The sequence below is a fragment of the Schistocerca gregaria genome, chromosome 2 (assembly GCF_023897955.1).
Source record: "Schistocerca gregaria isolate iqSchGreg1 chromosome 2, iqSchGreg1.2, whole genome shotgun sequence".
Classification (NCBI taxonomy): domain Eukaryota; kingdom Metazoa; phylum Arthropoda; class Insecta; order Orthoptera; family Acrididae; genus Schistocerca; species Schistocerca gregaria.
Genome location: NC_064921.1, coordinates 263785673 through 263810648, shown reverse-complemented (window position 1 = coordinate 263810648; position 24976 = coordinate 263785673). Strand labels below are relative to the sequence as shown.

The following is a 24976-nucleotide window of genomic DNA, read 5'->3' as shown; positions in this document are numbered from 1 at the left end:
TTTATATTAAAGTACAAATATAGCAGAAGAGAGACGGTTTTAAGTAATATAATTAGGGGTAGAATGACGGATCAAAGCTTTGTATATAAAATAGTTTAAACGTCAATCTCATGTGTGGAGTTATGTGCAATAGACGATTGGAACTAATTCCTTGGCCACTTTTCGGAGGGACAGTGTGGCCACTTTTCCCTATCCGACGCCATGTCGGCTTTAGTGGTTCACAGATGAAACTATCAAAACCGAAAAATGTCGTTGTCTATTGTAAAAAAAAAGTTTTGTTCTACGATTAAGTGAGGTAACAAGAACAGTACAAATGACTCACCTAAAATCAGACTTTGAAAATCATTAAAGTTTTTACTAGAAAACAGTGAAACGAGCTTTATCTGGCATACTTGCTGAGAAGAGTGCCGGTTCGTATTAGGACTGACCACTTTTCAGTTGGCAACAGCGCTGTCCAGGGCAAACAATATGCAATGGCCACATTTCCCTCCCTGGGCGCTTTACCCCACCTTCCGCTATCCGTTTCATCGTGAAACCTGTAAATATATAAAAGAACTAGCAGATGTTGACGAAATGGAAACAAAAGTGGAGTGGAAACTACACTAGAGAGGAGATACTTCTCATGTTGTGTAAAAACTGCATTAACGCCCTGGCCGTTGCAAATTCTAGCGCCCCGCCCCAGACGGTTTCGCCAAATGTGTTCTAAGTTCGGTTTCATAAAATCGAACAAGAGATCGATACGAAGTTTGGACGTGGGGTGGTAATAAGGTTCGAACCCTGGTCAAAGACTGAGCTGTCTCGTTCGCTATCATCTACACTATGAGAACAACTAACACTAATTGTATCTGGCGGCCGACTTGAATGGGCGCGACGGTCTAATTGGCAAACGGGGCAACATAACGAATTTTTTTCTTAAAAATTGTTTCTCAGCACACCCTACCCTGCAACATCCTTACAAGCTGTTCGGACTGTCTCTGGCCGCCTGTATAATAAAGGGAATGTGTCTAAAAGACGCCCATCCACTTAGAATTGAAACTTTCAAGTTTATACCTGAAATTTTCCATTTATGTTGAAAGCCTATTGAAAACGCACGCCGAAGAGTAATGTGCACCTTCCTGTGTGAATTTCGCAGTTAATTTGGAATATGCTCCATACGGGAGGATACGTTCTGGGATCCGAATAATCAAATTCCGAGTTATTTAAAAAGCGACCTACACGAAATTGGCGAATTGACACTGCACATAGCGCTGATATTCTGTTTCCGTGCAACGAATATTCTTTGCGACGGCCCAGATTTACCTCAAAATATGAACTTACAGGGAACAGAAGAATGAAAATAAGGCAAGAAACCTAGATTTTGTGCTTCACTGTTAGTGAAAATAAAGAGAATTCACAAGCCAAGGACAGAAATGCTCAGTTCATTCCCTGCCGAGAAAGTCTTCCACCTACTCGTTTCTTCACTCTTAACAATTCTTAGTGGTCGATTATAGAGATAATTTTATAAGATCCTGATAACAAACTGTCACACTTACGAGATTTACGCATCAGAGAAGGATGTGATTTTTTGCGTTTGAGCAATAATCTGTTTCCTGTAAGTCGTATTGTGATGTTACTCACAACATTATTTACTGCTGTTTAAGCCTTATCTTAACAGTAGTCCAATTGTATGTAGATAGTTGACGGAGATTCTTTGATTTCTGTCTTAAAACTGATTCATGGAGTATGCTATGCAGTTTCTTACTGGACATTAGGCGTCTCTCTTCCAGTATGACTTCGTTCGGCCTTTCAGCATTTCTGCAACACTGCCGTTAGTCACAGAAACCTTTGACCTATCGTCCTGCCCTTCTTGGGAAGCTCTCTACATTCCTTGTTTGCCTATCCTGAGAAGGATCTCATACACCCCGGAAGTTTTGCAATGTAGGTCCTAGAAACGTTTTACAAGCAACCCCTTCGCAGATAAGCTGAAATTTCACCTTATCCTACCAAAGAACGGAAGTTTACTACTTTTTTTAATTCAAAACTGAACCTATTTGATAGTTACATTTCATATCCTCACTCACTGTTTCTCCAAGATTTTTATACAATCTGACTCTGGGTATGCCCCACTAATCTTTCTATGATAACTGAAGTGCGCAACTTTTTATGAAAATTTGATAGACATTGGTGCCCTCTTTGTTTGATTATGCTCCTGGTAGACGAAGACACATATCAGGGCAAAATCAGTAAATTCTACACGCCAGACAAATAATATAACTTTAACAACTGAGGTGCTATCACATTTCCCTGGAAGGTCGCGAAGTACTTTTGTGTCTCTTCAGGAGGTGATGCTCCACAGCTCATAGATATTGGAAAAACGTCACGATTACCGCTTCGAGCTGTTGATGAAATTCTTTATTTAACAGCCAGTTTTGGTCGACAGACCATCAGGTTCTCAAAAGCAATTACAGCTTTATACTAGGCGAATATAAAATCATTAACGTCAAATAGTCATGAATTTGTTAGGTTGTCATTTCGTAGTATAAATTCCATTATCAACTATCCTAAGCAGCACGCTCTTTCAAAGCGTTAACGCCGACTGCTGATGTAAGACGGAAGAGTGTACTGCCTAGCACAGTTTACTTAAATAAGAAGCGTCCATCGGCCAGTCAAAGAGAAGAACAGTTGACCCTACAGCAAACAGGAAAACGGAAATTAAAATCTACAGCTGTTGTGAGCTGTTTACCATTTGCTACTGAAATGGAAATGAGCGTATGGCATCGTTGGCCGGGAGGCCTCTATTCGGAGAAATTCGGCCGCCAAGTGCAAGCCTTATTTCATTCGACACCACATTGGACGACTTGCGCGCCCGTGATCAGGATGAAATAATGAGGAGGACAACTCAACACTCGGTACCCGAGCAGAGAAAATCTCCAACGCGGCCGGGAATGGAACCCGGGCCCGCTTTCATGGGAGGCGAGCACGTTACCACCCAGTTAAGCAGGACACTGGCTACTAAAATTCTTTGCTACACCGACACAAGGCGAAGCAGCAGATTTGCGGCGATTTGTGTCATAAGCAGGCAAATAGTTCCTTGTGGACCGGCCTTAACTGTCGTACAAAGTAGTATCACTAAGGCGAGAAAGCACAAAAATTTGCGTGCCACAAAATCGGGAATGTAGAATATCGCGCTATTCTAGAAGACTATCGAAAGTAGATGCGTAATTAAACACTGTGCTTGTGGTTGTGTTCGGTTTGTATACGGATCTGCTACGTTTCTTAAATACATTGGCTACAGGCTATTAGTGGTACTTTTATTACATTATTCACAGAAGCATCTTTAATGATATCAGCAGTGAACTGCCGATAATTTTCTTATTCAGACAGTATTGTATAGATCGGTTACAAATGCGATCGAATGTTGCCTAAAAAATTTCTTCATGTCGCATTTTTCATAATTTGTACTGCTAAAATAAAATATTTACCAATCCGTAATTTGAATCAGTGCAGCGAACTTTAAACAAACCTATCACGAAAGCGCGTCGCGCAGCGCTTTTCTTTATGCATCTGTTCGTATTCATTCAACGTCTGCATCAGGGTTGCCATCCTTAAGAAATGCGACGAAGTTCACTTCGCGATACTTGTTGAATTTATATATTCATATTGTAGTTGCAATCTATGCACAACTATTATATTGGAAAACTGCCTGCCTATACATGGAAAAATAGAAGTTTCTCGCCACAAATTGAGAACAAAATTAATAAAGTTTGGAAAGGTACGTGAATCAACATTTATGATTCTAAGAAATTCATTTTTATAGTCTTGTTTGTCGGATTTTACTGGAATGCGTTATGATATACAAGCTACTATCTTACAAGCTCCCCGTATACAAGATTTTCGAGTTTGATGGTTTTTGTTATGTTAGTGGAATGTCTTTGACGCCAAAGATCTTAAGCTTCATGTGCTGCCAAAAATTGAATTTGTCTGCTAATGGGATGTAGTGTTTTGTTAATGTCGTTGTTGGCATTAGAATCTCATGTAATAGGCATTATTGTTTTGTCTTCCACCGTATTTAGGCTGTGTCATTTTTATAACAAACTTATTAGCTTTAGGTTCTTTTTAATTAAAGCTGTGCGGCAAGTTTACGCCACAGTACCGCACTGCTGTTGATTATAAAATGTGTATATAATTTTAAGAAAGACTAGTACTCGTCAAATTCGCAGTATGAGAGCGATTGCTGTATCTGTGTGGATATTTATAAATTTAGTTTTTATAGGAATGTGTGGCTATATTTATTTATTGTGGTCACAATACTGGCAATATGTGGAAAGACAGCATAATCAGTTAGCTGGTATTATTAACAATAATCACAACATTTATAGCAGTAATGGTCAGATCTATTTTTATTATCACGGTTCGTCAGAAACTATTTCAATGGGAGTCAGCTCTAACAGAGAGAATCAAACTGTCAAAAATTATGTAACAAATAAGAGTTCTCCAAGACACCACTTAAGAAGCAGATCAAATAAAACGTCGACTACAGTCATTAAAAAATACAGTCAACCTCGGTTTCCTAAACTCCGAGGTATGGACACAGACGTAGAGAGCCAAGGACCGAGGTGCAGCGGTGACTCTTCAGAATGCCTTGCTTCATCAGACTTACCGTTGGTAAATGACAAACTCTCAGCAAGGGTTGCCACATATAAAAGTCAACTCGTAGTTCAACTGCGTCGAGTTTTGTTGGAAGAGAGTAGCGTTTTTAAAGCTCGTGGAGATGGTAATAACCCTTACAATGTTCAATATGCTGGCCCAAGAGGGTCATACCAAGGCAAAAGTGTTCACGAATTAGTTTGTGAGCTGCAGAACAAGGTAAAAATCCGAACTCTTTCAGAGAATGATGAACCCTTTTCAACACTTGGTCTTAGTAAGCAGTTTCCAGATGAACCTCTTTTAGGAAAACCAGGCAAGCATTTCAACACATGTGCAATTGTTACTAATGCTGGCTCTTTAGATGGATCAGGACTTGGTAACTTTATAGGTGAGACTATCAGGCAAATTATATTCCTCTGCATGGATCTGGTAAATGTTGTATTAGATTGTAGATTTAGTTTCATGCATCTTCAATCAATTCCCCTGGCAGACAGTACTTCATTAAAGTTCAACTAGTGCTTTGTAGATTTGGCAAATTAAATATGCTTTGTATCATATATATTTTTTGTGTCAAGGAACAGCGTAAGCACAATGTGAATGAAGTGCCTAGTTCTGTAGGATATGATGTAGAAGAGTGTACTCTTGAAATACCACGTGATTTGATTACATTGTAGATTGAATTTATAATGTGACATGGTTAATGTGTATAGCTCTTTTCCTGTCCAATATGAAACTTGACAGTCAAGGCAGTGTTTTAGCATTGTTAGAAATCATATTGACTTCTTTCATTGTGTTGCTGGCAATGTGTGTATTCTATGGCAGTATGGTACTCATATTAATAGGAATGCCAGGTCCTCCATATTTTGGGACTAAAAATTTAACTGTGTGGTGAAAATTCCAGATATTAATGTGAATTTGTACACTATTATTAGTATATACTTTATGTGTAGTTATCCCAATATATACCTGAATGAGCCACTATCTGTCCTAGTAAAAAGTGAGACATTATGTCTAACAGGATAATGCCCTGTAAATCATTGTGGTTTCAAAGAAACTTCCACATTGGCAACTGCTTCACTTCCTGGTTCCTTGTGGGATACTACAAATGATGGATTTATGTTTCATTGTCTACATTTGTTGTATCTTATCCATGAATATTTTCTTTCATTTAAAATCAGATCCATTGCTATCTGTAAAGGAGTCATTACAATGGAAATAACTCAATTCTGGATCAGTTTATTCTTCTTCAGGAACTGAGAACTATTAGTTATTTGATTATTGGTTTTCTGAATCATTCTTGTATAAAATGTGATCATGGTAATGTGTAGTAATTAATTGTGTTGAAGGGCAAACCATTTTATGTCGTCAGGGACAACGTGAAATGCAGGAGAATGTATTACAAAATTACTACAATTTCACTTTTCCGTCTCTCTCTCTCTCTCTCTCTCTCTCTCTCTCTCTCTCTCTCTCTCTCTCTCTCTCTCTCTCTCTCTCTCTCTCAATGAAAACAATCAATTTTTGACAATGTAATGTAACTGAATAGATAAAAAATCTGCTCACCAAGTGACAGCAGAACACATACATAAAAAAGGCCTTTCCTTCTCAACCTGTCAACACCTCCAACACGTGGTTCTGAATGACTTTTCCAAAATCTACCTTGTTTTCTAGACCTCTCCAGTTCTTTTCCTTCACCCTTCTTCCTTCCCCATTAAACCTACCAGAAGAAGAAGCCACAGACTATGAAGCATTGCATAATGATAACCTTTTTTCTATGTGCATGTTCTACTGCTGCTTGGTGACTAGATTTTTTATCTATTCAGTTACAATATATCTCTCTGTTTCTGTATCAGTCTGTCTGGCACTCCATAAAAAAAGTAATGCAGGGTATGCTCTTCATGTCATTAGTAATATCGAAATCGAGAAACTAGTGTTTTAATGTATACTTTGGTTACTTTCATTCACAAATGCCTTATGGGGTAATCCAAATTTTGGAAATAAACATTTTCATTGTGTATGAGTGTACAAAATGTAAATGTACTGACTGAAGCCTTATTGAAGAGACAGCGTGATTAAAGTTTCACAAGTAATATTTGTTACAAATAATTGAATCTTAAAAAGAGTAAAATCCTCCACAGCAACAATGTGAACAGAAAAGAGATATGGTATTTGGCTTTGGCTCAAAATGTGTATGAAGTTATAACCAAACTGTCTGATCTTGTTCCCTGTTCTGTAACATAATAGATTAACTGCATAGTTACCAGTAAAACTGATAGCATGTCAGCTGATTCTTCCATTGGTTCTTAGTAGAACAACATTATAATAAATGAAAAGCACTATATTGCTTGTGTTCTGTGGGTTTAATTTATTGCATTAATTTGTTTTTCAGTTTACTAGGACTTCATCAAACTTTAAAGACTTTTAAGCCAAAAAACTAGTTAATGCAGTTAATTAATCCTGTAGAACATAAGCAATATAATGCTTTTCATTTATTATTCAAACTGAAAGCATTTCTTTAGATGGTCTTTTAATTTTGTTTGGACTAATTTTTAGTTGTAAATTTGCAGAAAGATGTGCAAAATAACCTCATAGGTATTACTATTGACATCTCTCTTCATTTTCATCTACAAACGCAATAGTGATTAAGAGTCATATTTTTTGAAACTGCTACTGGGTGATTTTATTGTAGACATAGAGAAATTAATTCTGCAACCCCTTTTCTTTTGTTTACTTTCAGTTTTGATGGTCAGTAATAGGTTTTGTTTTTGTCTGTTGCTATTGTCTGGGGAGTGGCAGTTTTGTATGTAGTTACTACATAATTATTTTAATACAAATTAGTTCTCATAGCAATCACCATGAGAAGAACAAACTTATAAGTCTATAAATGCAACTGTTTTAACCCTAATTACAGATTCTAATGTTGTTTTATGAACAAAGTAAATCTTTATGGTGTATATAATTTCTTCGCACACATAACTTACTTTTACTCATGTGCTGCCGAACTATTGAGATGTCCCTATATTTGTACCAGGGAGTGGTCGCCCCTTCCAGCTGTCTGCTTCTTTTGTGAGTGGGGAGCAAAGTAGTGGTGATAAGACATTGCACTTGAATCTCTGCATGGAAAGTATTGAGTCATCTTGCATACTGGCCACTATCAGATGTGCTCTGGGCGTGTAATTGCTAACAAAGTATTCTACACTGAATTCAGATGATAATTGTTGTCCCTGTTTAAAGAATTCTCTTGTGCCATTGTTTGTATCATTTGTAATACTTCTCCAGTAATCATTTGTTGGTCACAGTTACTTTGTGTTTCCAAAGTCAAGTGAGTGTTCTTAATTTAGGCTGTGCTCTATCCCAGATATATAGACCTGATGTGTGCCTTGCAGCATTTCGAGACACAGAGCTGTGTTTAGCTGATGCTGGCATCAACATTCATTCTAAAGACGTCTATAGAAATGAAAAGAGTCCAAAAGAATCTTTCCAACAGGCATGAAAGCCCATGTTAGTAGCTATAACAGAGTGTGTGACCAGCAGAGTCTGCATCATGAGATGGGTCAAGAATGCCCTTGCAAAGATTCAAGATTCAAGTGCACACTCTGCCCTGACACCCGCCCCCCCCCCCCCCCCCTCACCCATCTCTCCCCCTCCCCCTTTTCCCCAGTTCCCTTCTCACATGCCAGCCACAGAATATCCACCCAGGCAGAAGATGCAGCTGCCTCACTAGTATAAATATAGGGGCATCAGGAACAGTTTGACACTTCACCAGATGGTGGCGGTGGTGATAAGAAGCCTGACTGGAAACCCAAGAGCTTTATCCCTACACAAGTTGCAGTACCTATTGTAACTCAATGCTTTGTTAACTAGTTAAGAGTATATCATTACAAATGGTGTAGTATAGTGTGTTTAAGTTGTTTTTTATTTTATTTTTTAAATTGTGGACAATCATGGAAATCTGATCTGTTCAAAGAAAAGGCAAATGTTGGAGTATGTTTCATCAAATGAATTCTTACCTACACAAGAGATGACTTGGAGAATTCCCATCTGAATTGTCTTCGATTAGTGTACTTCAGTGGGTGACCCTACAAAATTTTCATCATGAGTAAATTAGTGAATCAGAGACCTTTTCAGGAGGTTGCAATGGCAGATAAAATAAAAGGCAATTTTGCATTGGAAAATTCTACACACGTGACAACTTCAGTGACTGAGAGATTACGTACTTTTTGGCATATGTTACATAGTGTTTTGCAGGAGCATACAAATTACATTCTCCTTTTTACCTTCTCCATTATCCATTTTCTTTTTCTGTGATGTCCAAGAAATATATGGAACATTGTCACTCTGTAATTATCATGGGACAATTGTAAATGTATTCTGTAGATCTGTGAACTCTCACCGGATGTGCAACATGTTAAGATTATGGGTCTAACTCTTCAGTTTTAGATTGAATTTTAATTACATACTAGACAAATTTTCAAGAAGCTACCTTGGTATCAAATTGTGTTGAGCAGCCTACCTTCAGTTTGTCTTGTAGTGTAGTGCAGTACTGTGTCAAGTATATCATGTGCACACAAATATATAAATATCGTCCAACATAGATGTCAATTGGCTATCTTTGTGAGTTACCAGACGTACTGATGTCAATAGTAAATTATTCCTTCAGAGATTTTTATGGTTTTTATGTGTAATCTTATCTTACCATCAAGAAATAGCTTTTGGTTCAGATACATTTTATCTATATGAAGTCTGTGTATCGTCAAGGCATGAACTTTCTATTTCTATACAGAGAATTCAACTCCTTCAGCAAACTCAGTAAAGAGACAGTTCACATATGGCGTAAGTCATTTCATGGACCTAGAGGCTAGGCCTATACGACGAATACAGCAGTATGATCACAGTAGTGACTCCAACATGATCTAGCATGCAAGAAGTGCAACTATGCTGGATCTGGTATGATGGATTTCTTGGGGGCGATAATTTGGTCTGTTTAAAGACTTTCAATGTATTTGCCCCCATTCTGGCCAAACAACCTGGCACTATGGTTCACAAAAATGGAAGCCAGATTCCTCTGTGTGGGTATTATGACAGGCTCCACTTAATTTGCATTGGTTGTTAGTCAGCAGGAGAACAGTTACGTTGCTGGGATGGAAGATGTGATCACCACACCCCTTGGAGGTGACGAGTACGAAAAGCTTAACTCAGAATTGATACCGACAGGTTTCCACCTCACAAGAGGAATGCCTCCAGCAAGTGTCAAAAGAAGACGGTACTGGGGGCCAAAAATCTCCACAATAGTTACAGCATTTGTGCAGCAAGTTGGACACTTAAACTGAGCCTGATAACGTACTGTGCACATTGTGGAGCAGCTGCTTGCCATAATAGCATAGCAGGTGGAGATTCCTTTGGATATGATGGCCAAGTAAGACAACAGGATAGCAGATGCTATGGCTCCTGCCCCGATTGGTGCCTCAGTCACTATATGTCACAGTGTGTTGACTGTCAAATAATCCAGTACTATTGACGATGTTCTCTTTCCTGACTGGTGCATCATTTGTGATGTTTCATGGCCTAACATAAACCATGCTCATATGAGCATATTATGGACAATCTAACAGCTATGGTCGAGGCCCTCACCAAGTGAATCAATGAATTGCTGTCCTGATGTGACAGAAGCGACAACAGAAACCAGTTCTGCAGGAGGTCTAGAAGTCATTCCTCCACTACCTCGTTGAATAACAAGACAAGAACAACACTCTGTTCACTGGTATCACTGAAGATTTTGGGACCAGGCACACAAGTGCATATTGCCATGCACGTACTAAAGTGCCTGTGATGATCGGACATAAGCACTGCCTCTGATTGCCACGTGTCTTTCCAGTGTTAGTGGCTGGAAATTGGGCTACAAATGTTTAATGGATACTACACCAGACTTTTGTATCTTGACCCAGAGACTGATATGTTATTATAGAACAGCAGCCTTATTCCATCTGTCCGCCATGAACAACTCTTCAGTACTAATCTATGGCACCCAGCGTATGGAATTACACCTGGGTCTGCTCTGTCTGTCCATGATGGATTTTATGATGGGTGTCTTTGAGCCCATTTTCAGTGCTGATTTGTTGGCGTAATACCATGTGCTACTGGACATGGAAAATGTGCAATTGGTGGTCAGTGTAACTGGCCTGGTGACTTGTGGCTTCTGTCACTGCACTGTGGTGCACTAGCCGAAGTTGTGCAGGCAGATGTTGGGGAATGCATGTGCCTTCTACAGTGGTTCCTGGCCTTGACGTGACCCCCAGGAGGACTGGAAGAGGGATGTCATGATATTGTAAATCATAATAAGATCACAGACAGCCTTGTAGTTTCCTGTTGACCACAAAGTCTGGCTACAGATTGGTTAGTGATCGCAAAGGCAGAGTTTAATGCCATGCAAAGAGAGGGGATTATAGTCCCATTCAGTAGTCCACCGTCCTCTCCCTCTCCCTGGTGCATGGAATCCATGCAGGGATTACTTGGCCCTCAATGACTAGTTGGTGCTAGAATGATATTCTGTTCCTCTGCTGCATGATTACTATTATACATTATGTGGCATGACAACTTTTATTGTACAAGACTGTGTTAAGGTGTATACACAGAAATAAAACAGAAAGAAACTTCCACATGGGAAAAATATATTAAAAATAAAGATTCCAAGACTTACCAAGCGGGAAAGCGCCGGCAGACAGGCACATGAACAAAACACACAAACACACACACAGAATTACAAGCTTTCGCAACTGGCAGTTGCTTCGTCAGGAAGGAAGGAAGGAGAGGGAAAAATGAAAGGGTGTGGGTTTTAAGGGAGAGGGTAAGGAGTCATTCCAATCCCGGGAGCGGAAAGACTTCCCTTAGGGGAAAAAAAAAGGACAGGTGTACACTCGCGCACACACACACACACACATATCCATCCGCACATACACAGACACAAGCAGACATATTTCAAATATGTCTGCTTGTGTCTGTGTATGTGCGGATGGATATGTGTGTGTGTGTGTGTGCGAGTGTACACCTGTCCTTTTTTTTTCCCCTAAGGGAAGTCTTTCCGCTCCCGGGATTGGAATGACTCCTTACCCTCTCCCTTAAAACCCACACCCTTTCATTTTTCCCTCTCCTTCCTTCCTTCCTGACGAAGCAACTGCCAGTTGCGAAAGCTTGTAATTCTGTGTGTGTGTTTGTGTGTTTTGTTCATGTGCCTGTCTGCCGGCGCTTTCCCGCTTGGTAAGTCTTGGAATCTTTATTTTTAATATATTGGTGTATACACAGATATACATAGTGGAAGAAGACATTCCAGAAACTGCAATCACCACCCCATTTGGTTTTTTTGAGACTATATACACGACATTCGGCTCGCAAAATGCCGCGCAAACATGGCAGCAGTTTATGGATGCAGTACCACAAGGACTATCCTTCTATTTCATGTACTTAGATAACATTCTCATCTTCTCGTCGGAACAACATGAGCAACACCTGAAAGAGGTCTTGGAATCGCTAAATGAATATGGCATGATACTGAACACATCCAAGTGGTGTTTTTTTTTTTTTTTTTTTATAATCACAGATTGATTGTTTAGAGCACCAAATTTCGTCGAATGGCTCACTTCATTAGCTTGGAAATCTGAAAGCCATTTTGTAGATCACAAGCTCATATAATGTTCGGGAGTTACGACATTGACCACAAGCAGTGGCATTACGAGAACCTTTTACCACAGAACTTGTTAGACCAATTCCCTAATTCAGTGGGCTGATGCCATGAGTGTGACCTTGGAAGAGGCAAAAGCACCCCTTGCACGGGCAGTTGACTTCAGTCAAGTAACAATTGGGGCTGCTCTACAAGAGTTCCATCAGGGCACATGCCAACCTTTGGCCTTCCACTCTCATAAGCTGTCATCATCATGGCAGAAGTGGAGCACTTATGATTGGAAATTCCTCGCAATATATAAGGCAACAAATACTTCCATTTACATCTGGAAGCAGGGAATTTCATGATTTTTACAGACCATAAGCCATTTATATGTGCATTTCAGCAGATCAACAATTGCTCACTTCGCCAGCATAATCAACTTGTTTCCATAATACAGTGCAGCACAGACATCAGGCAGGTATCAGGTACTGAGAATGTGGTGGCCAATTACCTGTCTCGTGTTTTGAACAGCTCAAGCACTATAGATTTTGTATGATTTTCCGAGGCACAGAAATCTGACCAAGAGCTTCAAAACTATCTCAACAACCTGTTGACAGCCACAGAATTGAGGTTAGTCAATGTGTCTGGTACAAAAGCCAAAATATACTGCGACCTCTTGAGTGGAAAGCCAAGGTCTTCATTGTCAAGGTCTTGTCTATAGTGTTTCACAAGCCCATCGACAACAAGTTGCACAACTTAAGTCATCCTGGTGTTAGGTCAACAGTTTGCCCAGTCTCCTACCATTCTGTGCAACCAAGAATACAAAAAGACTGCCATGAGTGGAACAAGATCGACTGTCACACACATGCACCAGTTGGGGAATTTTCTGATAACTAAAACGCGATTTGCACATGTCCATGTCAACATCATGGGTCCACTACCTTCTTCCAGTGGATAATGATATACCCTTACTATGACTGATTGTTTTACACCTAGCCTGAAGCAACTGAATTGTGTAACATGTCTGCAGAAATGTTGGCATCTGCTTTCACATCAAGTTGGATTTTTCACTTTGGTTGGTGGCTGTACATAATGACAGATTACGTCTGCCAAATCGAGTTGGACCTGTTGTCCTAACTGAGTTCTGTGCCACAGTACACCATAGGACCACCAGTTACCAACTGGGCAGTAACTGTGCTGGCACCACTCACTCAAAGTGGCCTACCTGGAGAGTTTGTAGAAGCACAACCGTTGCAGTTACCTGATGTCAATCATAGCAACTTTGACTGGGGGAATGTGCCACTTGACTTCACCCACACCTAGCTTCAAGGCATGGCATGCCTGTTACATAAGTTTACCAGGACCTGTGCTCTGCATAGATGGTGTCAGACCTTTCCTGCAACCACCGTACAGTACCTGCACACAGTGTGTTGCAACAGGGGAATGCACCTTCAAGGTATTGGTGAACGGCAAGCCTATTACAGTCTCCATAGAAAGAGTAAAATCGGCATATGTTCCACGTGATGAATGACTACCCAATAGCCCACCACAACACCCACCAGCACCATCACCAGTACTAACATCAACACCATCACCAACTATTTCAGAACTGCCGTTGACAAGTACAATGGGATCTGGACAACAAGTGCACTTTCTGGCATGCTACCTAGATGGTTCTCTGCTGATTAGTAGCCGACGTGTAGTTTGTCTTGCAGTTGTGGTGGCCTGGTGTAATGTTAAGCTCTCTCTATACAGCTTAAGCGTTTTCATGGACTTACTTGTTGAAGAATGCTGGTTCTGCTTTCTTGCAGCGCCGATGTCTTCTGCTAGCACTGGACGCTTCACCGAAGATTTCACTGCTAGGAAGGGGAAATTTTCACTCTCGTGTGCTCTCTCTCTTCTTATTTAAAAAATACGCTACCCTTGGAATATCATTCAATGCACCAAATCATATTTATTTCCACTTTGTACAAAAAAAAAATCAACTAAACTTTATGACGTAAGCCCACACATTACCGGGGACCCAAAATCAGTTAATTACACATTTTTTAACACAATTAATACATAAGCTTTTATCATGGCTGACTATCCATGTCCAGTCCATGTACTCTCAGCAGCAGTTCAACATCTAATAGTCACTTTTTCGAGTGTCTCCATATATTTTTAACAATACAATGCTACATTACTCTTTGCAGCCGGTCACGGAGCTTCCGGGCCATATTTGCTCATTCTTGGCAGGTCGTGCTGAACACTTGGCAACATCGACAAATTATCTCCATTCCAGTTTTGCCTGCACAAACAATAAATAGGTGCAGTATCCCATGCTCATCCTTATGCCCTGCTGTAAAATAACGTGTGTTCAAAACGGCTGGAACACAAGTGTCTCCAGACTTTCGTAAAATTCTGGGGGCACTACACAGTGTAGTGCAATGCAGTGTCGAGATGTGCCATGAGCGTGCAAATAAGTATCATTATGGCAGAGTTGTCAGTTACCTTTGAGTATCATTCATGAGGGTTGCTAAAATTGGTGGTGCATTATTTCGAGCTGTCTGGGTGTTTTATGATTTTTATGTATGTTCTTATGTTGTTCTTACCTTAGAGACAAAAAAATAGTCTGTAGTTCAGATACATTTTGTCTGTATGAATACTGCGTATTGTCAAGTCACAAGCTTGCTATTTCTTTGCTGAGAATTCAACTCCATAGGCGAATACACAAAGAGACAGTTCACATATTCAATACTTGGTCATTACACGCACCTACAGGCTAGACAACAAATAAGTTGGTGAAGAATCTAGCAGTATGACCACAAGTAAACGGAATTTGGATACTTTGAAGGTGAGATGTTACAAACAGATTGAAAGGCCCATTTCTCACCATGGAGCTCAAATTGTATGTATAAATACAGTTATGACATACACAATCTGCAATATTATTAAGTGATGACAATCTTACATATATTGCATTTATTTGACACTTGAGAAATTTGTGAAACTTTCAGATAATCACATGTTGAATTTGGCATTTCCTGTTGGTGGTTTTGTTCCACCAACATAATTGTTAGAAACATAATGTGTAAGTGGTCTTGGTATTAAAGCTAATGGATTGAATTTTACATGATATGCGTGGATTCACATACTTTACTACTCTACCTACAATACACCAAGCCAAAAAAATAAAAAAAACCAAGGAACACACCTAATACATTGAGTAGTTAAGTACGGAGCTAATCTTAATAAATAGGGATGTTATTTTGTTACATAGGTAAGTACTGTCAACTGCCTAATGGTTGCACTGTGAACATAAATTTAATCTCCCTGTTGCTAGTAATGAAGAGAAACGTTTATTCAGAAAAACATTCCAAAAGAGCTTGTGGTGTGCACGTAAGAGGCGGAATTTGTCTGTACCATTTAAGTGACAACTCAGTAACTTGGAAATATTGACTGTTTGTACGTAACTGCGATTGCAGCTGCTGGAGGTAGCGGTCATGTGTTTGTCAGGTATGTTCACTTGTGTGAATGTGCATGTGTTTTCTTTGCTGAAGAGGGCTTTGGATGAAAGCTATAATGTGTCACAATCTTTCCATTGTGCCTGTGTGCAACTCAGTGAGTCCTCTTTACAGTGATTAGCAATCCATCCAATTTTTAATATTGTTGGTATTCCAACCTGAAGTTTCCATTGTTCGATTGTGCCTGATAGTTACTGTGTCACACTGTAAGATCTGCTGAGACTTTGTGGATGATATAAAAATGAATGAAATATGTCAGGCTGTGATAAGGTGAATCGTAACAGAGAATAAACACAATACAAACACTGGACAGGATATTAATGATGTCTATAGCTGAAAAATATTGTCATAATACTAATATCATATGCAAAAAGTTGAAAGTCATGGTGGTTGTATGTAGCTAGGAAAATAAAGGAGCAAGAGACCCAGAATAGGATCATTAGGGACTATGTTGTATCAGACTGTGAGAGACCCTAGTCTGAGACAGTTGTTACTTTGAATTTTCACTCAGCTTGCTGTTGGTGAGAAAGGAACTTGGGGAATTACTTGATGGGCTGATTATACTGAGTGGTTATAATGAAAATAATTATTGTCTTGCACTGAAACTTGGTAGATATGCTAATGCAGAACCAATTTACACTGGAAAACAAATTAGTTCAAATTTTAGCCATGAGGTGCAAATCTGGCACTGCACATAGTATGACTGTATGACATCTACACTGGCATTTGACAAGCCATAACACAATGGACAGTATGGTTATTTGGAAGAGAGACCGTGCGCTGTTAGTGAACCTGTTTTATATGAAACCGCAGCAATTACAGTACTGTATCGACTGAGTATTGCCAACTGAAAGGTCTGAGAAGAGGCCCAGTGTCATTAAATGGTTGAAAGAAGATTATAACGAAATTTGAAAACAATGCGGAGCTTGGTGTGGCACCTGGAAGAGGAAGGCCAGTGGAAGTTATTGACAAGGTTGCTGTTACTCTTACTGCACATGCCCTGGATAGTGCTAGTGCTCATTCAGTATCACAAGAATTGTCCATCTTTGGTCAACAGTCTGGAAAGTTTTGCAGTCTATATTACACTGATATCCTTAGAAGATCCAGATGATGCAGCAACTGAAACATCATGATGTGCAGCAACTTTCTAAATGTGTTCTTAAGTTTATGGCACATATCAAAGTTGTTGACATCTGACTGAGCAGTATTCTATGGAGTGATGAGGCACATTTTACATTACAGACCAAAGTGAATACACAGAACTTTCAAATTTGGGCTACTGTTAAACCAGATGATGTGCACAAAGAGCCATTGTACTTGCCATATGTGACTCTGTGGTGTGGATTCACAAGCACCCTTATTCTTGATCTGTACTTTGAAGAGGATACACCCAGAGGACCTGTCAGGTGTACCATGACATCTCCACATTGACAAGATCTCTTCTACAACATGTGATTCATGCTTTGAAAGAGTGCAACTGTGTGCAAATTACTGTTTCCATTCAAGATGTGGCAGCACCTAATGTCACATGCCCATGAAAGATCTGCTTAATGCAGCCTTTCACAAAAAGTGTTGTCTTCAGAGGTTTTCCAGATGCATGGCATGCAAGATCACCTGATCTGAATCCATAAGGCTTGGATCTGGGGATATCGAAAAGAACACATTTTCCAGGGCCATATTCAGCCAGTACCTGATCTGAACCCAGTATACTGGAATACATTGCTCAGATTCCACCATAACTGCTGCAAGCAACTGTTGATTACGTCATTTTATGGCTGCAGCATATTGCCAGCATCTCTGGTGCTCATGCTGAACAAATTGTGTAATCAGCGGTTACTAATAAAACTAACATAATGCCTTTTCACTAGTTTTACCTTTTCTGCCAACGTCCCATTCCTAATCCATTACAAACAGAAACATTCTATACATCTTGTTACATTCACAGAGCCAGATTTGCACCTGGTGGCAAAAATTTGAACTAATTTTTGTGGTATAAATTAGTTGTGCTTCAATGCATTAATAATTACAGCCCACATTGGACCTTTGTGAATAGCTGCACTTTAATTATAACTGTCTGGTGCCTATGTGGCAACCCCCTCTCCCCCCATGCCTTGCCTTCTCCCACCCCTGCCTCTCTTCTCTCTTTCTCTTTTTAAAATAATTTCTGATCAAGATAAAGGTTTTTGCCAGTTCACAGAAGATATCTATTGGCTAAAACTATATGTTTAGAAATGTAGCAGCTCCATCAGTTACATAATAGTGTTTGTGCACCACAGCATTGAATCTTATCTGTCTTTACCAAGTTCATATACAATGTGATGTTTTAGTAGTTCATATCATTGAGAACCATGCGCTTACATATTACATTGTTTTATTCATTTTTCCTTATATTTGAGGGTTGGAACCTTAATAGTGGCAACTATTTATTTACAGCGCGTACAAAATAGACATGTGTTTCAAAGTTTTACTGGCCTTCAAAGTAGTCACCTGCATTGTGTATAGCCTCTTGCCAGCGATGTGGAAGTCATAGGATACTCTAAGCAGTGCCAGTTGCGCTGACAGTTCGAGCGATGTGTCTATTGCCCAACAAATTTGTAGCAGTTCTGAAGTGAATGCTGTGAAGTGATTTCTTCAGTTTAGGAATCGAGTTAAACACATGAGGGCTTAAGTCAGGGGAGTGTAGTAGGCGGGTATAGCACTTAGCAGCCACATCAGTCAAACAAATCAGTAACAATTTCCACTGTACGTGCTTGAGCATTGTTTGCAGAATGATGGTCGGGTCTTGCAGAAAGTGTCATCACTTTTGTCTCTAAGCTGGTTGTAGGCTGTGTTCCAAAAATGAACAGCATAGAGACAGGAGTGATGACACTTTCTGCAGGACCTGACCATCGTTTTGCAGGACAATGCTCAAGCACGTACATACAGTACAAGCTGTTACTGATTTGCTTGAGTGATGGGGCTGCTAAGTGCTACACCATCTACTGCACTCCTGTGACTTAAGCCCTCATAAGTTCAACTCAATTTCTAAACTGAAGGAAACAGTTCACAGAATTCGCTTCAGAACTGTTACAAATTCATCGGGCAGTATACCACGGCGCTCGAACTATCAACACAACTTTTACTGCTAAGAGTAACCTATGACTTCCACATTGCTGGCAACAGGTTATACACAATGCTGGTGACTACTTTGAAGGTCAGTAAAACTTTGAAACACTTACCGGTTTTGTAAGAGCTGTAAATAAATAGTTGCCACTATTAAAGTTCCAACCCTCATATTACATTGTTTTATTCCTTTTTCCATAGGTTTCTCCAGAATGTATTCTGATTAGAGAATGTCAAACATAATCATGTTAAAGAATACCAAGGAATTTAGCCAAATTGTGAATCATATATTCCATTCATTTGTTTTTCATTACAGTGCAGAAACAGCAGACCTCGCGAGTCTCAGCACTGTGGGGTTTATAAACTCCTAGCTCCAATAGGAATGTAGATATGGGGAAAAGCAAGTTTTTCCCAACCCCTGGCATGGCTGCCCTATACAACAGACATTTTGTGTGGAAACAGTATGAGCCGGCCAAATAAACATGATTGGCAAGGCAGCCTACATGTCGGGCAAGAAACGGTTTTCTGGACCCTGACATGTAGGTTGCCTGGCATCACAAGCGTATTGTGTTTTAGTTTATCGTCCTGCCTTATTGGCCTGCTTTGCTTTGTGGGCTGTACATCAGGGGCAAATAAATGATTTTCAAGCCCCCGATGTGTAGCCCGCCCTGCATGCCCAGCATGTTGTGAAAGTGGTATCAGCATGCTTTATTGAATTGTATTCCAGGGGCTACACATGCCAATGAGCATTGCTAGAGAGAGTTAGAGATAGAGGAGGGTATAGACAGAGAGGGAGGAGGAGGAGAAGACGAATGAGACAGGTGATGGATGTAGAGGAGTAGTGGGCAGGTGGGAAAGTAACAGGGGGTTGTGGAGGTGGAAACAGTACTCAGAGGACAAGCTTAAATATTTAAGAACTGCTTTCAGAAGAAATGGCTACCCTGACAATGAAGGAAGTAGGGGACCATACCCCAAAAGAACTGAAAAATAACCAAGTAAAGGGAAAGATTCCCTCCCAATCATTAAAAAAGTAACAGAACACATCAGCAGAGCACTAAGAAATCAGAGTGTTTAAGCAAGGAAAACTGCATGAATATTTAAATACTGCAAAAGACTTATACCCACCACTTCCCACACCAGGAATATATAAGTTTCTTGGCACATGTGGTCAAGTGTACATAGGAACTACAAAAATAAGCATTAACTCTGGACTGTAGGTACATAAGAGCAATTAAAATGGAAGAATGCAGCAATCACTGGTGAATACTCTGGATTTATTGAAGATCAATTTCGGCTGTAGAGGAGCAATCATTAGTGCATGTATCATCCAGTGTGGTCGTATCAAACTTGTGGTTAAACACACATCTTTCAGATTTGAACACCCATAAACATATTGAGAAAAAGAATCACTATATCTGACAAAATGCAAACATGAACTGAAATTATTGTTCACAGACCACAAGAGGCAGGGGAAATGGACAGAGAGGGGGTAGGAGGGGGAGACTTATGAGGCAGGTAGATTAAAGGTGTAGAGGGTTAGTGGGCACTTGGAAACATGGAGATAATATCTTCAGTTCATGTATGTATTCTGTCAGATATGCTGCTTCTTTTTCTCTATTAGTTATTTATTTAGTTAGTTTTATGTTCCAGGGATCATTTTGCACAAAAAATTGTAATGATGTGGAATGAGTCATTTTACATTTACATCGCACATTAATTTGTAAATATGGCTATTCGATGAATATTTGTAAGTTTTTTAAATATAAAAACGTGAGTTATTAATTCCTACTCAGCACCTTTCACTCATTAAAGTAACAGAAATTCTTCTGTGGAATAGAAATTTGTGAGATGTGTGTGTATAAATGTGAGTTTAATGTGACCACATTGGATAATAGGTAGTTCAGACAAGAAGAAAATAGAAGCTTTTGAAACGTGGTGCTGGTGACAAATGCTGAAGACTAGATGTGTAGATCGATAGTAAGTGCGGAATTATGGCATCAAGTTAGGAAAAAAACAAGTTTATGGCAGTACTTGAAGGGATTGATTGATAGGATCCGTGCTGAGACGTCAAGGAATTGTTAATTTGATACCAAATGAAATGTTTGGGGGGGGGGGGGGGGGTAAAAATTGTAGAGGGAGACCAAGGAATGAATACAGTAAACAGATTCTGATGGATGTAGTGGTAGCTATACAGAGAAGAGGAGGGTTGCACTGGATGGACTAGCATGGAGAGCTGTATCAAATCTTTTTTGGGGCTGAAAACCACAATAATGACAGTTGAACAGAGATAATACTGGAAACTGAACACACTGCTGTGAATTGGTACCTCTTACAGTTATTGATGTTAGTGATATTAATTGTTTTTTCTCTGTTCACTGTTAATAATGGGTATTTTTTCTGGTAATTAAGTGAAGCTGTCCTCAATGTGGAAACTGAATTACCAAGTCAATTGTAGGGGGAACTACAGTTTAATGTACCTCCGAAGTATGGTCAGCTTAGCATTTCTAACATTAACAAATCATCTACATCTACATACATACTCTGCAATCCACCATACGGTGCATGGAGGAGGGTACCTTGTACCACAACGAGCATCTTGTCTCCCTGTTCCAGTCCCAAACAGAACTAGGGAAAAATGACTGCCTATATGCCTCTGTACGAGCCCTAATCTCACTTATCTTATCTTTGTGGTCTTTCCACGAAATATAAGTTGGCGGCAGTAAAATTGTTCTGCAGTCAGCCACAAATACTGGTTCTCTAAATTTCCTCAGTAGCGATTCACGAAAAGAACACCTCCTTTCCTCCAGAGACTCCCACCCGAGTTCCTGAACCATTTCCGTAACACTCGCGTGATGATCAAACCTACCTGTAACAGATCTAGCAGCCCGCCTCTGAATTGCTCAGTGTCCTCCCTCAATCCGACCTGATAGGGATCCCATACACTTGAGCAGTACTCAAGAATAGGTCGTATTAGTGTTTTATAAGCGATCTCCTTTACAGATGAACCACATCTTCCCAAAATTCTACTAATGAACCGAAGACAAATATCCGGCTTCCCACAACTGCCATTACATGCTTGTCCCACTTTGTATTGCTCTGCAATGTTATGCTCAAAATTTTAATCGGTGTGACTGTGTCAAGCACTACACTACTAATGGAGTATTCAAACATTACGAGATTCGTTTTCCTATTCATCTGCATTAATTTACATTTGTCTATATTTAGAGTTAGCTGCCATTATTTACACCAATTACAAATCCTGCCCAAGTCATCTTGTATCCTCCTACAGTCACCCAACAATGACACCTTCCTGTACACCACAGCATCATCAGCAAACAGTCGCACATTGCTATCCACCCTATCCAAAAGATCATTTATGTAGATAGAAAACAACAGTGGACCTATCACACTTCCCTGAGGCACTCCAGATGATACCCTCACCTCCAATGAACACTCATCATCGAGAACAACATACTGGGTTCTATTACTTAAGAAGTCTTCGAGCCACTCACATATTTGGGAACCAATTGCATATGCTCGTACCTTAGAAGTTTGCAGGTAGTTAGAAGTCTGCAGTGGGGCACCGAGTCAAATGCTTTCCGGAAGTCAAGTCTTATATACAGGTGTCACCTGTTCTTTTTTCCAGTCGCTCGGGACTTTACGTTGGGCAAGAGATTTGCAATAAATGCAAGCTAAGTAAGGAGCCAATGCAGTAGAGTACACTCTGTAACACCGAACTGGAATACAATCAGGACCTGGCAATTTATTTATTTTCAACCTGTTCAGCTGCTTCACAGACCCAGGGATGTCTATCACTATGTCCTCCATACGGGAATCTGTACGAGACTCAAACGGTGGTATGTTTGTACAATCCTCCTGCGTGAAAGATTTCTCAAAGTGGGTGACTGGATGGAAACCTTTGACCCGCTTACCTATTTTACATAAGACCAGAATTTCCTTGGGTTTTCAGCAAGATCTTTTGCTAAGGTATGACAGTGGTAGTGGTTGTATGCTTTGCACATCACTCTTTTTACAGCAGCACGAATCTCTACTAACTTTTGCCTGTCCTCATTCTCCTGATCTTTCTTGTACTGCGAGTGTAACTGTCTTTGCTTCCTGAGCATTTCCGAATTGCGCTGTTAAACCATGATGGGTGTGTTCCGTCCATAACCCACTTTTTTGGCACATGCTTCTCCAATGCGTGATTTACAATGTATTTAAAATTTGCCCATAATTGTTCTATGTACATCGTACCAGAAGTAAATGAAGTCGATTCATTTACTAAGTAGGATGCTAACAACTGCTTATTTGATCTTTCTAGTAAGAATACTCTCCTAGCCTTCTTGACCGACTTTTTAACTTTCATAACCATAGTTGTAATGACAACATCATGATCACTAATCCCTGTCTCAACACTGACACCATCAGTGAGGTCTGGTCTGTTCGTGGCTACCAGATCTAAAATATTTCCATTACACGTTGGCTGTCAATTTACCTGCTCAAGACAGTTTTCGGATAATGTGTTCAAAAGTAATTCACACGACAGCTTGTCTGCACCACTTGTAATGAATCTGTAGACATCCCGTCTATACTACGTAGGTTGAAGTCGCCTCTGACAAATATAGCATGATCCGGGTACTTCTGCGATACAGAGTGCAGAGTCCCTTTGAATGATTCTAGAACTGTCACGGTGGAACCTGGTGGCCAGCCGGTAATAACACCCAACAATTAACTTTATTTCTCCTAGCCCTGTTAAACGTGTCACACACTTCACAATCACACTCTACTCCGACCTCAGTAGACACAATATTTTTGTCAACTGCAATGAGGACACCACCTCCTACGGTGTCTAATCTGTCTTTCTGATACACGTTCTAACCCTCACTAAATATTTCAGAACTTTCTATCTCAGGGTTCAGCCAGGTCTCAGTCCTGAGAATAATTTGCGCACCACACGCTTCCTGGAGGGCAGTAAATTCAGGAACTTTATTCCGAACACTCTGAAAATTTACTGCTAATATCTTGATAGTGAAGTGTCTTTACACTGAGTGTGTCCTGATTTCCCTGCCTGCACGTCGACTGGTGAGAGTTCATTAGGACACCTCGCACTACTGCCTAGCCTAAAAAAATCCCATGTGCATGCCACAAGTACTCTGCTACCCAAGTAGCCACTTCCTTTGTGTAGTGCACCCCTAACCTATCTAGGGGTGTCCTACAATTCCCCACCCAATAGCGCAAGTCTAGAAATCTGCAGCCATATGTGAGAAAAAGAGGCAATTGACAGAATAGGTCCTAGTCTGACTATGGACCAGAATACAGACTTTTGGGTTTGTTGCCTGGCACTTGCAAACTGAAACACGTAGCCATACTTTCTGATTTAAGAAACAGAAAAAAAGTACAAATAGCTGCTAATAGATCAAAACTGAATATAAAATGAACATTGCATATCTGTAACACTTTTACTTTTATTTTTTTAAGTATTTAATGTAACCTATAGACTAAATAACTATTGAGTACCTGTGCACCCCCACATGCCTGTCCATCTGGATTCTGAAGTACAGACTTGCATTTTAGTTGCAGAATTACAGTGCATGTTGGTAGATAATTGCATGTTATTCTGTTGAACTGCAGGTTCACACTTTTTTTTGGTGTTATGTTGCCAAGCATGAATGGAAGTCCTGTGGTCTTAATTACTCTCTTGCCATGCTCACTAACAGTTTTCATGCCATCTTACAAAGAAGACATATATGAGCCTTTCCAGAACTCTGTCAAGACAGATTCATCGAACACATCTCTCTCTCTCTCTCTCTCTCTCTCTCTCTCTCTCTCAAGCCAAACTACATTGAGTTCTACATGGCAGAGCATGTTGTGCTGTTGGTGCGTTCACCCTATCAGTTCGCATCTGTGGACAAAAAAAAAAGTGCTCATGGATAAGTGACTCATTGACTCATCACATGAAAACAGATTAGAAATTCCGAAAATGCTGCACAACATTGTGTTGAATTGGGAATACACGGACTGTTTTGAGTCAGTTCTAGGCTGCTTTACAAGACAATTTTAGTGTGGTTCTATAAATTAAGACTATGAA

General features: G+C 39.9%; 1 protein-coding gene across 1 annotated transcript in view; it reads left to right on the top strand.

Moving 5' to 3' along the window:
• Positions 1–3916: 3916 nt before the first annotated feature.
• Positions 3917–24976, top strand: part of LOC126336838 (beta-galactoside alpha-2,6-sialyltransferase 2) — an 82671-nt gene continuing 61611 nt past the window's right edge. Inside the window, exon 1 of the mRNA XM_050000918.1 lies at positions 3917–5014. Coding sequence (XP_049856875.1) covers positions 4201–5014 — 814 coding nt within the window. The 5' untranslated portion in view covers positions 3917–4200. The remainder of the gene's footprint in view (positions 5015–24976) is intronic.